This window comes from Sminthopsis crassicaudata, chromosome 5 (assembly GCF_048593235.1).
Source record: "Sminthopsis crassicaudata isolate SCR6 chromosome 5, ASM4859323v1, whole genome shotgun sequence".
Taxonomy (NCBI): Eukaryota; Metazoa; Chordata; class Mammalia; order Dasyuromorphia; family Dasyuridae; genus Sminthopsis; species Sminthopsis crassicaudata.
In genome coordinates, this window is record NC_133621.1 from 162917803 (window position 1) to 162933295 (window position 15493).

General features: G+C 32.2%; 1 protein-coding gene across 2 annotated transcripts in view; it reads right to left on the minus strand.

Annotated features, from left to right (window-relative positions):
• Window positions 1-15493, minus strand: part of CDC123 (cell division cycle 123) — a 108380-nt gene that overhangs the window by 15365 nt on the left and 77522 nt on the right. For both annotated transcript variants that reach the window (XM_074268636.1, XM_074268637.1), the window contains 2 exons: window positions 7074-7149; window positions 959-1081 (listed from right to left, as the gene is read on the minus strand). In XM_074268636.1, coding sequence (XP_074124737.1) covers window positions 959-1081; window positions 7074-7149 — 199 coding nt within the window. The remainder of the gene's footprint in view (window positions 1-958; window positions 1082-7073; window positions 7150-15493) is intronic.

The following is a 15493-nucleotide window of genomic DNA, read 5'->3' on the forward strand; positions in this document are numbered from 1 at the left end:
CTTTAGAATTTATAGTTTCATGAAAAACACTAATTTTACCATATTCAATTTGTCCCTTATACACATCACAGGCTATGGGGAAGATTCCAATTTGATACTAACCAAACAGTACTCTTGGAATAGGCACCCATTTATTTGATTGGGGAGTGATATGAGTAATATCTGGAGGTGGAAAAAAAAATAAATTCTACCCACGTTCAGGGAAGGATTAATGTAATTTATCATCACAGCAGTAGCAGAGAAACTAACTTTGGCAAGTAGAGAAAGTATGAACAAAAACAGGAAAAGTGTATTCTTTGATTCTTAAATATGTATTAATTTAAATGATAAACTGATACTAAGTTCTGCACTAAGATGTATATTTAATAGCATAAACACTGCCAATCTACCTTGCTTTCTTCAAATAAATGAATATGTACTTGTTTTATATTATGGAATATACGAGATATCCCAAAAGTCTTAATGTGGCTTTAGGTCTTAAAGCTTATCTAAGTTAATAAAAGCTTACAATCTCATTTAAGGTGGTAAGAGAAATACAAATTATATAAAAAATAAAGATCTAAACTACCATAAAGTACAAACAGACTTCAGAAATATTAAAGAATGAAATATTCAATATAAAAGAAATCTCGATCTACTCTGGGTTTGATAAGTAGAGGGTTTTTTTGGAGGCATGCCCATACAATCTGGAGTATGTGGGCAGTATCTGGGCAGAGGGAGTAGCCTGGACAGGAATTAGATACTTCAGTTCCCCCTTACTAAAAGGGAAGATGACTTGTTGGGTATGTTTTTAAAGGAATTCATAAGTGGGTGTCATAGTACAAGGTGGCTTCTGAGCTCTCTTTCAACACTGAGAGTCTGTGACAGCAAAAGCACCTAAATCACACAATGATATAAAGGTCTCATAACATATAAAAAAGTAAAACATTTTTCTATTATGAAAATAACAGATACTCACAGTCTTCATCTAAAAATTTATATTGTATGTGTTTCTTGAAAAAATCCTGTATGGATCTACAGATCTCTTCATTTTGTTTTGAAATGTGATCATAGTATTGTGTATAGTCCCTCTGGGATATACCTGCCAAGAAAATATTTGACATAAAATTCTTTTCAAATAAAATAAAATTTCACTTAGAAACAGATATTTTATATGTATCAAACATTAAAGTGGGCCCAATAAATGAACTTTTCTGCCCTTTTACTATAATTTAACAGTTGTACAAGAATATGACAAGTGCATTTTTATACTAAATCCTACAAGTGAATATATAATTTTATTTTTGAAAATATTTTATCTTTTTATAGTAAAATATTAAGAAAAAATATTATTTTTACTTAATATCTATAGAAAAAAATCTAATTTTAAGAATGATGCTTATTACCAAAATTTTTTTACAAAATCAAACTTTTAAACTTTACTTTTATGAATTATACTTTCAAACATTTAGCAAGTACTTATCAAATGACCACTACATTCAAGACATTCTAGAAAATATTAAGACCAGGACACTGGATCTTCAAGACTTTTAAGTTTTTCTTGGAAGAAATAACCTGGAGATAGGCAAAAGTAAATAGAAAACTGATGATGATACACCCAAATGTCTGTAACACAAAAAGGGAGGTATCAAGTACAAGGGAAAGAGATATCATGTACTTAGATTTGAAAGATGGGTAAAAATCAGAGAGATAATTCCTAGTAAAGAAAAGATAACTACTACATAGAATTCCCCATACCCCTAATTTTGTCCACCTGCAGTTTTGATTTCCTTCACAGGCTAATGGTACACTATTTCAAAGTCCGATTCTTTTTGTACAGCAAAATAACTGTTTGGACATGTACACATATATTGTAATTAACATATGTAACATGTATTGGTCAACCTGCCATCTGGAGGAGGGGGATCAGGGGAAGGAGGGGAAAAATTGGAACAAAAGGCTTGGCAATTGTCAGTGTTGTAATATTACCCATGCATATAAATTGTAAATAAAAAGCTATAATTTAAAAAGAGAAAGAAGAAGAAGAGAAAAAAAGGCAATTTTAGGCAAAGAGGCCTATCTGGATTATAGCTAGTAACAGAATTTAGCAGAAGTATAGGTACATGAAAGAAAGCTAAGGATGATAAAGTTATAAAAGTAGAATAGGGACAACCTGTAAAAAGCTTCGAATATCAGAGTGGGAATGTTGGACAGGAAGTTTCTAAAAATTTCAGAGTAAGAAAGCAACATTCATTAGAATTTTTTGATTTCTCAATAATCTTGTAAAAATTAAAATAGCTTTTCTTTCCTCTTTCTTCATGGGAAAGATTTAAATTTTCCTCTTCATATGTCATATTCCAAAAACTTCTCATTTTTCCTTTACCATGCTTTTCCATCTTTATAATTCAGCTCTCTTAAGTGAAAGATATACCAAAAGTCTTTTTTTATTATTATTAATTATAATTTTTATTTACCAGATATATTCATGGGTAATTTTACAGCATTGACAATTACCAAACCTTTTGTTCCAATTTTTCCCCTCCCCCCCAAGGTGGCAGGTTGACCAATACATTATACCAAAAAGTCTTAAAGCTTTAATAGTTGAAAACTCCACTAAGACTTTGGGGTCACATGGTATTTGATATATCTTTTTTCCTAATTACCCACACTCCAATGTGTATTTTATTTTCATGCCCTAAAATTTATTTTCCACATCCAACATAACTTCATCTTCAAATTTTCCATCTCTTCTTCTTAGGGATTTCTTTCTTTAAAATACCTTTCCAAATTTTCTTCATGCACCTTCTAGTCTTTTTCCTGTCTTTATACCAATTTTATTTTTATCACTTTCCAATGCTACCTCTTGTCCATAAAGACTGCTATATAACAAAGTATTGCTAAACAGAACAAAATACCACATTAGTCATGCCTGACAGCATGTACTTCATTCCACACTGACAATCTATTACCTTTTTACAAAGATGGGGTAGATGAATTTTTCCTTCAGTATTCTAGAGTTCATTTACACACTGATGGGGAGAAGACTGACATCTTTCTATATTATTGTGGCTTCATGGACATAATTTTCCTGGTGCTGTTTCATATTCATCTTCCAAAGTTTCTCTGAATTTTCATTGTCCATCATTCCTTAGAGTATTACAGCATACACTCTTTAACTAATATACTGCAATCTGTTCAGACCTCCCCCAAATTGCACTGGAGTGTAACCAGGGGCACAACTTAATATGCTAAAAGTGAAATAAAATGGCTTACTGTTTCAATTTTTCAACATTAAGCAGAGTATTTTGTGTTGTAAGTCCTGAATCTAAATTCTTGCTATTATAAGACTGAAAAATAAATGTCATTATCTTCTTTACTTGCATTGATGTTGAAATCAATATAGATGTGATAAGTACTATGTAAAATCCAACTACTCCTAGCTCTTTTCTAGGTATTATTATTCTAGGTATTATTACATTTGGTTAAAAAAACAAAACTTGATATTGATGATATATGATCCTAACCAAAGTCTACTTAACTCTTACCCAGAGTCACACAGCTATTCAGTGTCTAAAGTCAGGTATTACCTCACTCAAGTCTCATACAATCCCTATAAAGTAGGCAGCTATACTTTTTATTCTCAATTTCACAGATAAGGAAACTGAGGCTCAAAAGATTAAATGAGTTATCAAAATTGTACAACTGGAGTTACAGATGAGATCTGAAAACAAAGACTTCCTGTTGAGTATATTAAACTCCTCTATGTGGGCACTTTCTTTCACAATCTTGCTCCTTCCAAACTTCACAAATATTACTCTGCTCTACTCACTGTGTAATCCAGACATACTAGCCAGCTCATGGTTCTGCACACACATCTCATCTCCAGTCTTGAGCATCTACACTAGCAGCCTTTGATTTCCTCCAAGAATCAGTTAAACTTTCTACATAAAGCCTTTTCTGAGCCACCCCCCATCCTCAAATGCTAATGTACTCCCTCCCAAAACTTTCTTGAATTCATTTTGTCTATATAACATGTTTTACATACTCACACATACAGATACACGTTAGTTCTCACTCATTAAAATATGAACCTGGAGGCAGATACTATTTCATTTTTGGTTTTGTTGCATCAGGACAGAGTACAACTAGGTGGTGCAGTGGATAGAGTGCAGAGCTTGGAGTCATAAAGACATCTTCCAGAAGAGGTGGATCAGCCAACAAGGATATGATAATCTGGCCCTTCTGCTGTACATCACCAGCGCTTTTAGATGGACTCCTGTAATATTTTCTACATGAGTATTCATTTACAAAATATAAATTTAGACCTTAATTCAACCTCAGAAAACTGGAATAAGTCTTCTTTGAAAAGAAATCTACTGTTAGAGAAAGTTATTGTCTGGCATTAGCCAATATCAATGCACTTTAGATTCCTGAACCATTAGTGATTTGATCATGTATTCAAAGTAACAGGTTTTCTCTTGGTATGCATCTTAATATATCTTGTATATATCTCTAGTCTAAGTCTCTACACCAATCACTTCATATGACAGGTATGGGATACGAGGTAAGTTCTATAGAGAACTGACCTGGTAAAAATGTCATTACAATATCTAGTTGGTGAACACTTAGCTCTACAGTTTTAATTTTATAAAGCAGGAGAATTTTTATAAAACAGGGTATCTAAAAAGTAGATTTTTAGCATCTAAGAGTTAACTTCCTGAATTTCTCTCCTAAGGCTGGCAAAAAAATAAATAAATAAAAATGAGTGTTACATCTTGCCGCCATCCTAGGAGAATGCATTTTTGAATAAGGCTTCAACAATTATTAACTATGTAACTCTACAAATCCTTAACTTCTTTTTGCCTCAGTTTCCCCATCTATAAAATGGGCATAGCAAGATCATCTATCTCCCAAGGTTGTTGGGAGAATCAAACAAGATAATAATTGTAAAGCACTTTGCACAGTACCTGAAACAGTGTAGATGCTTTATAAATGTTAACTATTATTATGTGGGGAAGTCCCAGAGTGAAATTTCCTTCCATTTCCTTCAGCAACTGGTCTGCAACTAGTAATATTAGAGAAACTCTTGCTGACACCAAGAAGCAATGCAAAAAAAGTAAATGTCAGTGGCTAGATTTGAATCCAATACTCTTTCCACTAAATCCCACTGAAATGTGCTATATTTTAGATTTTATTTTTTAAGAGAACACTGATAAATCAGAGCAAGTGTGGTATGCTGAAGGAAACCATGACATGAAAAAGTTAAAACTGGGAATGCTGATACCTGAGAATATACCAGGCAATAAAGTACTTTTTTCATCATACATTTATTAAGCACCTGTATACCTGTATAGCTGAGGGGCTAGAGGATGCTTTACTGTTTGTCACAAATAAACTGCTTTTGGATTTTTAAAAGAATTATTATTATTCTATTCAATTAGGCTTTTAGCAGGATGAAGTTGACTAAATGGAATTTCAAAAATAACTTAAAGAGTAGGCTAACAAACATGTGTTATTTGTACTTTTCCATTATTTAATTACAGAAGAATATTCAAGATAAGAATATTATGTCTGTTTGAAGTATTTTTTAAAATTTAAAAAGTTAACTTCTCTGATTATCTTTATGAAGCTAGGAAAAAATGTATCTGTTAGAGTCCTCAATTACAGAACCTTCAACAAAGTAAGATGGGAACTGATTATTTAAGCACAAAGTTAATATTTTGTGTAAAACCAATTCATCAATGTAATCAATAGCTTGCCTCTCCATAAAGTTTTCTTTAACCTTGACTGTACTAGACCAACTATTCCTTTGGTTGCATTGTTCCTGGAAGTTGATATCATTTTTCTTACTAGAATCTTGGACCTTAAAGGCATTGGGGCATAGTGGACAGAATTCTGAACTTAAGAAGCAAGAGAAACAGGAAATAGAATCCCAACCTGGATGATATTTATTAGTTGTGTGACATTGGGAAAAATATTTAACTTCTCTATGCCTCAATTTTGTCATTTCCAAGACAATAATACTTGTAATACCAATATATACCACAAGATTTACTTTGTGAATTTTTTTAAGTGCCATCTGATTGTCAACTAATATTGTTATTATTGCTGCTGCTTTCTTATTATTCAAATATATGAAGGAATGTCAAGGTAAAGAAGAATTATACTTATCCTGTGCAATTCATGAGAGTAGAACTAGAACCAATGTATATCTTTAAATTGTAGCCATTTAAGTTACTGCTACATCATACTGAGATTTCAGTACTGCTTTCAAAGAGCAGAACTAGTACAAATGAATGGTATTTAAGTTTATTCTCAAAACAAAGAACAATTATTTAAGATGCCAAAATGTGGAACAGACTTTTGATGTGGAAGGTGAGTTTTCTGCCATGGAGGACTCCAAGCAAAGGCTGAATAAATGTATATTTGTTGAGAAGATGGTAGAAAGGACTTAAGTTTTGAAAAGATACTGGATTTGACCATAGTTGAGATCCCTTCTAACTTTGGGATTCCAAGAATCCAAATTGTAGGGAGATAGGTTTTAAGTGACATAAGAAATATTTTTAAACCATTAATTAGCCCTGCCACAAAATGCAATCAAATGAGATTGTTAACATGTTGGGTATTTTCCTTAAATACTGGTTCTGGGTATTACCTAAAAATTAGAGAAAGGGTTATGGAGACAGAGTGTATTTATAGTATGAGAAAGCCTGGGGCAGGGTAAACAAAAATCAAATGAGATATAATTTGAAGGGAAACAAATAATTGGGGGTGGGGGGAATCTTTGCAGCAAATTTCTGATAAATCTCTCATTTCCAAAATAAACAAGTAACATTAAAATCCATAAGAGTAAAAGCCTCAATCAATAAATGGTCAAAGAGTAAGGACAGGGAATTTTCTAATTAAAAAATAATAAAAATGTATCAAATGCCTCAAAATCTGTAATTACTTATAATATTTTAACTCCAATCCTTTAACTTAATTAACCTTTCAACTCCCAATTCTATAGTTACATGTAACTTATTACACAAAAAGTTTGGTTTTTTAAAGTCATTTTATTGAAAAAAAAAAAAAAAATCAAAAAGTGTTCTCACCAATAAGCTTATTTTCCTTGACAAAACACCTAAATTCTGCCCCAGGAATTAATTCACACCATTTTCGAAGAACAAGCTGCCAAGAGAAGAAAAATGTGTCATCATATAAGAAAAGGTGAAGAGGAATTACAAATGTTTACCTTTGTATGAATATATATAGGGTCGAAGAGTGGTATTATCCAAAGAATCATGATATTCTTGACATGGGATGTATAGGATAGTATTATGGTCTTTTCCTGCGACAAGGGACTTGACCTGTGACTGATATAGGGAACTACCTCTATCAATGCAGAATGATACCCTATCAATGCAGAATGATACCTTTTTTGCAATTTTAATACAGAAAATTGCTGAGGGTACTGGGGGATTAAGTGACTTGTCCTGGATCATAAAATCAATCAATATGTGCCAGAGGCAGGATTTGAACCATGGTCTTACTAGCTCTAAGGCAAGTTCTCTGTCCAGAATATCAAACTGCCTGTCAGATCATTTAGTAAAAATGGGAAAAGATTATTAAAACATTATATAAGTAATATGAAAAATGCGCCCCCCCATCACAAATGGAAAACATTTTCTCCACAACATCTGATGCTCCCTCACCTCAAAATTTAGGAAAACTGTTCACAGGCTCTACCTCAAACACTGTAGATATCATACTTATCATGAATTTTTATGGTTTGGTACCAAAAAAAAAAAAAATTTAGAAAGTCAACAATAAAATACTAGTCTAGGAGTTTGCCTACATATATAAATAGAAACAAAACAGATTCTTATCAAATAGGGAATGACTTAAATTCTGCTACATATGTGTTATTGTACTTTAAGAAATTATGAATATGATAAATATGGTAAAATGCAGAACCAGGAAAATAATATATAGGATGACACCATCAAAAATGGAAGGGAAAAAAATAAGACAACTGAAAATAATGTCATAATATTATGGACTAATGTCAGATATCTTCATTTTCTTGGATATTTTGCTTAACAGCTTTTCTTTTTTTATTCTTTGTTGTAAAGAATGACTCTCTAGGGGCAGCTAGGTGGTGCAGTGGATAAAGCACCAGCCCTAAATTCAGTAGGACGCAAGTTCAAGTCTTGTCTCAGACACTTAACATTTCCTAGCTGTGTGACCCTGGGCAAGTCACTTAACCCCAGCCTCAGGGAAAAAAAAAAAAAAAAAAAAGAATGACTCTCTGAAAGGGAAAGTACCAGGGATGAATTGGGAAATATAGATGACATAAAAACAAGAGATATCAATGAAAACTTTTTTTAAAAAAGTAAACAAAATTATCTTACCTAAGGCTCAAATGGCAACAACAAAAAAAACTCACCCTTTTTCTGATATTGAATGACTATGATTATAAGTGAGTCACTTAATCTCTCTGAGCCCCACAATGTTTATATCTAAAATGGGAGGAATGTCCCTAAGCCAACTTCACAGAATTGCTATGAGGTTTAAATAAGATAACACAGATAAAATTTTTTGCAAACTTTAATGTGTTACTTAAATGTGAACTGTTATTATTAACATAACACAATGATAAACTTTGGGACTGAGTTCAAGGGACACAAAAATACTAATCAACATTTACAATAATCCTTTTTCCATCTTCCAGTTTTCTGATCAGAACATTGAATGAAATACACTAATTTGTAAAAAAAAAAAAAAAAAAAAAAAAAAGTAAAATTGTAATGATTAGCAAGAGATTATAACAACCATGTACTAGTCTTTGTCAAGAAAGGTCTTTACAATCATGTAGAAATCACATTTAGCCAAACAACAATTTCACCAGGCAAATAAAATGGCAATAAGTCATGGAACTGCAATGTCAAAGAAGCTATTCATTCCCATCAAACTAATACCAAAAATAATAATGATCATGATACTTGAATATTTGAATTTTAATTTCAGTAGTGTATGTATTACTCTTCCAATGGCATGGACCTTAGTCTTACGGAGTTGCTATAGCTAGAAAATTCACCAATCTTTCACTAACCTAGAAATGAGCCCCTCTAAATCTTGATAAAAAGATTACAATGAGCCAGAACAAAAGGCCTAATTAATAATTTAAACAGACTTGAAACCTGATAAGGAAATAAACTGCCTCATACTTGACTTAAAAAAAAGTATCATTATAAGATGTGTAAAGTATGACTAGAATGTGAAAAAAGACCTGAGACCTTTAATGGATGCCAAAGTCAGGATGTATTAGCATGTGATAATGCAGCCAGAAAAGCTAATGTGATCCTATGCTGAAGTAAGAAAAGTAATGCCTTCAGGAGATAGGATACTGTTGGATCACATCTAGAGACCTGTGTTCAGTATTAGATTCCACATTTTTTTCTAAAAAAGACACTGAAAAGTCATAGCACATCCAGAAAGAAACCTGGGTTGCAAGAGGGCTACTAGTCACTATGACATCTAAGAAATTGCTGAAGGAAGAGTCAGTATGGATTTTAAAAATACTTGATGTCTGATCAGAGAAAACATGGTAGAGGATAATGATCTTTATGTATTTGGAAGGTCATTATATAGAAAAAGAATTAGATTTATTTATTTATTTTTGGCCCAAAGGTCTAAAATTTAAAGTAAAGTAGCTGGTGAAAATTTAAGAGGCAGATTTAGTCTTGAATTAAGAGAAATCATTAAAATTAAGAGCTTTCCAAAAGTAGAATAGCATAGGTTTCCCTAAACTAAATGCCTTCAAACAGAAGTTGAATGATTATTATTTGTCAGGGATGCTACTGCATATTCTTGTTCAGGATGTCCTAAATGCTATTTTGAAGTCCTTTCCAAGTCAGAATCTGTGATTCTTCACTTAATGAATGTTTACTGAGTCTTTCCTGTATATCTGGTACCATTCTAGGTACTATGAAAGACACAAGATAATTTATAAGATTATTTTCAAGGAAGTTATTTTTAAAAATAGCAAAAGGATGAAACCTTTTCTCAATCAAAACCAAAACAAAACAAACCCAATCTTTAGCTTTTAAAGTTTTGACAATTAAAATTAAAAGTATCATTTGCTCAAATGAATCTGCGATCTTTTTGATTTGAAACTTTCTTGGACAATGCAGACTAGAACTCATTTTGTGTAATTCTCACCTGTCCCCCCCTAAGTTCACCACAGAGGAGCCACTAAAAGTGTTGGAGATCCTTCTTGCTTTCTCTTGACATCACAAAGATATCAGTGAAGAACCTGGTGCCTATCATCCCTTGCTCTTGTCAAAAAGCTAGTACATCTTCTCTTCCTATCATTACATGGTAATGAATTCCAGTTATTCTTCAAAGTTCTTCATTATGTCCACGTGCCTTTTCATTTCTCTCTGTGAAAATCACCTTTAATGTTTTAGAGACTTTGTTATAACATGTTTTGTTGTCATAAAGCAACAAGAGTAAAATGATGGTATTTTAAAAAGGAGGGAGCCTTCATTTTCATGGGAAGTTTAGGGGTATTTTTTTTTATAATTTTTTTAAACAATTTTCCAAAAGCAATTTATCCTTATTCACCTATTCAATTCTAGGTCTTGTTATTTACCTGTAAAATCTGTCCCAGGTATGCAAACGGACAGACATGCTCTTTTAAGTTTTTCATTAAAATGCATGCTTTAATCTGGGTAATACTCAATCCCCTGGGTCTTTATCAATGGTCAAACTCTTGAATGCTCACAGTTCTCTTTCAGGACACTCTGTAACATCACAGATTTTAATTTAATAACTATAAAGGCATCCACAAATATTAACATCTAAAGAATCTCATCATCTGCAGAGAATGTTTCTTGTACCTGGACTCTGCTGCATGCATCTCTTCCATTACAGTGATGTAGGAAGATGATTTTCAAAAAGATTCTATATAAAAGGGAGGAAGGGTCAGCATATAGGCCCATAATAAATGATATTCTCTTGGTTATATTTTTTCAATACTATTGAGGTACAAGGTTTTTTCCATGCCTTCCAAAACCTCTCTTCCTTCAACTACCTTGATTAACTACCTCTTATATATCTCATAATTGTGTCACCCACAAGCTACATATATGTGGTCCAATCAGATTGCTTTCCCACTTTTGTTTTCTTTAGTGCTATTTCTACATTTCTAACATCAAAAACAAAGAGTGTGAGGCTATGATTCAAATATGATGGATTTATGTGTTAAGAGAAAAAAATTGTTATAATGATTTTTGCATATTTGGTCCACACTTTTTTTCTATTTGTTGCCCTCCTTTCAATTTCAATCAGTCCTTAGGATGACTTTGGCTATCTTAACAAGCTTCCTTTAAACTAGCTTTATCCTCCATTGCTTTTTTCTTGCTTTATAAGGCAATATTACTCATAACTGTCTATTATTTAAAAAAAAAGTCAAGATACAAACGGGTTGTCAAAAAATAAAAATAGGTCTACACACTAAATTGATATTTCTTTGACGGCAACTTACTCTGACAAGTAAATCAGATGTTCTTAGGTGATTTCTGTTTCTTTTGGTCTCTTGTGGCAATTAACTTATGCAGGTTAAACTTCTGCATAAGATTGATTGCAATCAGTGTCAGTACAATTTTTTTGTTGCTTATTTTCCATTTTTTGAATGGCAATACAACAGCTGGTTTAAAATTACTCAGGAAAAAAATAACTCAGTTTTAATTGTATGCCTTATGTTTTTGTCATTGTTATTTTTTCTTTTTAAAAAAAAATTTTACTTTTATCAACAAAAGTCCTTCTCTTCCACTCCCCCTTTCCATTGAAAAATAAAGAAAAAATAAAACTCCTATTACAAGCATGTAAAGTAAAACTAATTTTCTCATTAGCCTTGTCAAAAAAAAAAAAAAAAAAAATCAGCCTTGCTCTTTACTCAAGTCTTTTACCTCTCAAAAGATAGGAAACATATTTCATCTTGATTTCTCTAGATTTGTGATTGGTCATTATAATTTTCAGAGCTCCTAAGTCTTTCTGAGTTGTTTATCTTTACATTATTGTCACTGTATAAATTGTTCTTTTTGTTCCACTCAATTCACTGCATCATTTAAATAAGTATTCCCAGGTTTCTCTGAAATCTTTATCATTCTCATAGCACAATAGTATTTAATCACATTGATATAGTGCAAATTTTCCAGCCATTTTCCAATTGATAAGTATGCCCTCGGCTTCAAACTATTTGCCACTGCAAAAAGAGTTATGCATCTTTTGTACATTTTTATTTAAGAGTGTTTTAATTGTAACTCATTTCTCTATTAATCTACACCCTCTCTAATTTTCCCTTTTCCACTTTCCCCATTTGTTTCTATTTTCCTATAGAGTGAAATGTATATCTGTCCCCACCTTTGTCTATGTTCTTTGCTTCTCTAACCAGTTTGGATGAGGATAAAAAAGAAAAGTCAAGCCCTTTTTGCATCCTTCTTGTTTACATAGAGTTCTAGTTGAGCAGCCTTATTATATGAGACAAATATCTCTAATCTTCCTCCTCTCTTCTCCCAGTATTTTCTTCCTTTGCATTTTTCTTTTTTAAGATCAAGAAAAAGAACCACTCTCATGCTAATTAGATTAACTCTATGAACCAAGATACCAAAGGGGACACTTGTATCACCTTATATTAGAATGTCAGCAGTTTATCCAAGTTTAGTCCATTGTGATTGCTTGTTCACAATCACGTTATGTTTCTCTTGTTTGCTGAGTTTGTACCTCAAAGTTTCTTTGCAGCTCTGGTCTTTTTATCATGAATGCTTTGAAAGTCTTCTATTTCATTAAAGATCCATTCTCTCTTCCTCCTTCCCCCTCCCCCGGTGGCATTATACTTAGTTTTGCTGCTTAAGTTATCCTTGGCTTTAGGCTCATATTCTTTATATTCTGGAATGCCATATTCTAAACTCTTCACTCTTTTATGCTGATAGATATAAACAGTTTGTGATCCTCATTGTAGCCACTCAGTATTTAAACTTTGGCTTTCTGGCTTTCTAGATGCTTCCAGCATTTTTATTTTTTTAATTTTTTTTGACCCAGAAGCTCTGAATTTTGGCTATAATATTTCTGGGAGTTTTCATTTTGTGGTTTCTTTCAAGTGATGATCAGTAGATTCTTCCTATTTCCATTTTGCTCTCTATTTCTAAGAGAGCTGGGAATTTTCTTTTAAGATTTCTTGAAATACGATGTCTAAGACTTTTTAATAGTCAAAGCATTTAGACAATCCTTTTGATTCTTATTTTCTCTTCAACTTATTTTCCAGGTCAGTTATTTTTCTCACAGGATAATTTTTATTTTCTTCTATTTTTTCCATTCTTTTGACTTTGTTTTACTATTTCTTCTTCTCTTATGGAGTCACTAGCTTCTATTTAGTCCATTCTAATTTCTAAGATGTGTTCCTTTAAGACTGTGCCCAAACTGTGTTTTCTTTGGGACTTTGCATGTAGATATTTTGGAATCTTAATTTTTCTTCTTAGATTTTGTCTTAAAGCTCTCTGTCATCATGATAAGTTTTTCATACTTTTTTTGGTTATTCTTCTAGCCTACTCCCTAACTTTAGATTTTACTATTTGTTTATTTTTTATTGGACTTTATTTTTTTTGAAGGCAAACCTCTGCACATTTCTGGAGCAACAGTGGGGATCTGACCTTATCTTATTGCTGCTTTCATGAGGTATTGAGAGATGTGTTATTTCAGGATCAAAGGAACAGCTCACCATTGGGACCCACAAACTTTCAATGCTCATTTGATCTAAGGCAAAGTCCAATAAATGCCCCCCAAGCTAAGGTTTCAACACTTTTACCTGATGATTCAGGCCAGTTCCAAACAATTTGTGATAGAGAAAGCCATCTGCATCTACAAAGAGGTCTATGAGGGACTGACTATAGATCACAACATAATATTTTCACTGTTTTTATTGTTGTTTGCTTTCTTTTTTTTTCCCCTCTCATTTTTTTTCCCTTTTGATTTGATTTTTCTTGTGCAAGATGATAAATGTGGAAGTATTTTTAAAAGAATTACACGTGTTTAACCTATATTGGGTTACTTGCTGTCTAGGGAATGGAAAGGTGGGGAGGGAGAAAAATTTGGAACACAATGGTGAATGTTGAAAATTATCTTTGTATCTATTTTGAAAAATAAAAAGCTTATTATTTAAAAAAAAAATTTTCCACCTAGGTTTTGGTTTGTGACAAACAAGCCTATTTGAAATTCTAATAGAATGTTGCTGAACTCAGCCACTACTACCCAGTAGAGGAGTTCTACTGGCTCAAAGAATCTGCCCTAATTATTTCACTGAGGACTGATCTTGAAGCTAGAATTGAGACCCTGACCTACTTGATGCTTGCTTCAGGACTTGTTCCTCTTTAGGTAACTAATTCAAGACCTATGAGTACTCTTTTGCCTGTAATGCCAACCCTATGCCCTGCCATCACAGGGCATCTGCCTTAGATCTGTGATCCAAAAATAGGTAAGCAGTGATAGATATACCAACTGGCACCCATTTCTACATTATGTATAAGTATAAGCTGCTCTGCATTGAATCTGGAATTTCCTCTTGTTTTAGGACAAAGTCCTTTACAGTGTAGAACTACTACTCAAGTTTCTGATCAAACTCCCTTTCCATGTCCAAAGACCTTCCTAATGTCTATTTCCCTATGTTAACCTGGGTGGGAAAAAAAGACTTAGTGTGATTTTTTTTTTTTTTTTGACTTTCCCAATTAGGATTTGGTCAGGTATGTTTTCTAGATGTGGGCTTGTACCTGTTCTTGTTATTCTACCAATTTTCCTCTTTTTTCTTCTTGTTTTTGTTCATTCAGTTCTAGATTTGACAAGTCAATGGTCAAACCATAAACAAGGTGATTCAAAGATAATTTCCATGCCAATTACAATTCTTTTCTTGTTTGTTATAATGTAATCTACTTCATTTTCTATAATTCTATAATGTTATATTAGTTCATCACGTCATATCTAGCATCTATTAACTCTTTTTCTCCAAAAAAAAAAAAAAAAAAAAAAAAAAAGTTAATAATATGAGCGTGTGAGTCTTCAGTATCTATCAAAAAGACTGATTCAGGAAGAAGTAAAAAGAAGAAATAAAAGAAGAAAAAAAATCTTGTAGATTACACTGACAATGAAGTCTTAAACATTGTTACATTTTTAAAATATGCTTTGGAAAATACACATTCTGATTATAATGCACATAGCATATATAATATTTTATACTATATTATTAGCATACATGATGCTGATATAGCATAATAATAAATAACATATTCAAAGGAAAAATAAGTTGTCTAATTTTAAAATATAAAAATATCAGGTCACAGAAGTTCCTATGTATATCAATAACTGACATGTTAAAACATTAAAAGTAAAAACCTGAATGACCATTTAAACAGCATTTCCAAAGTCCTTAATACATTGAATAACAAAAATCCTTAAAAGTCTAAATTATAAATACTATAGA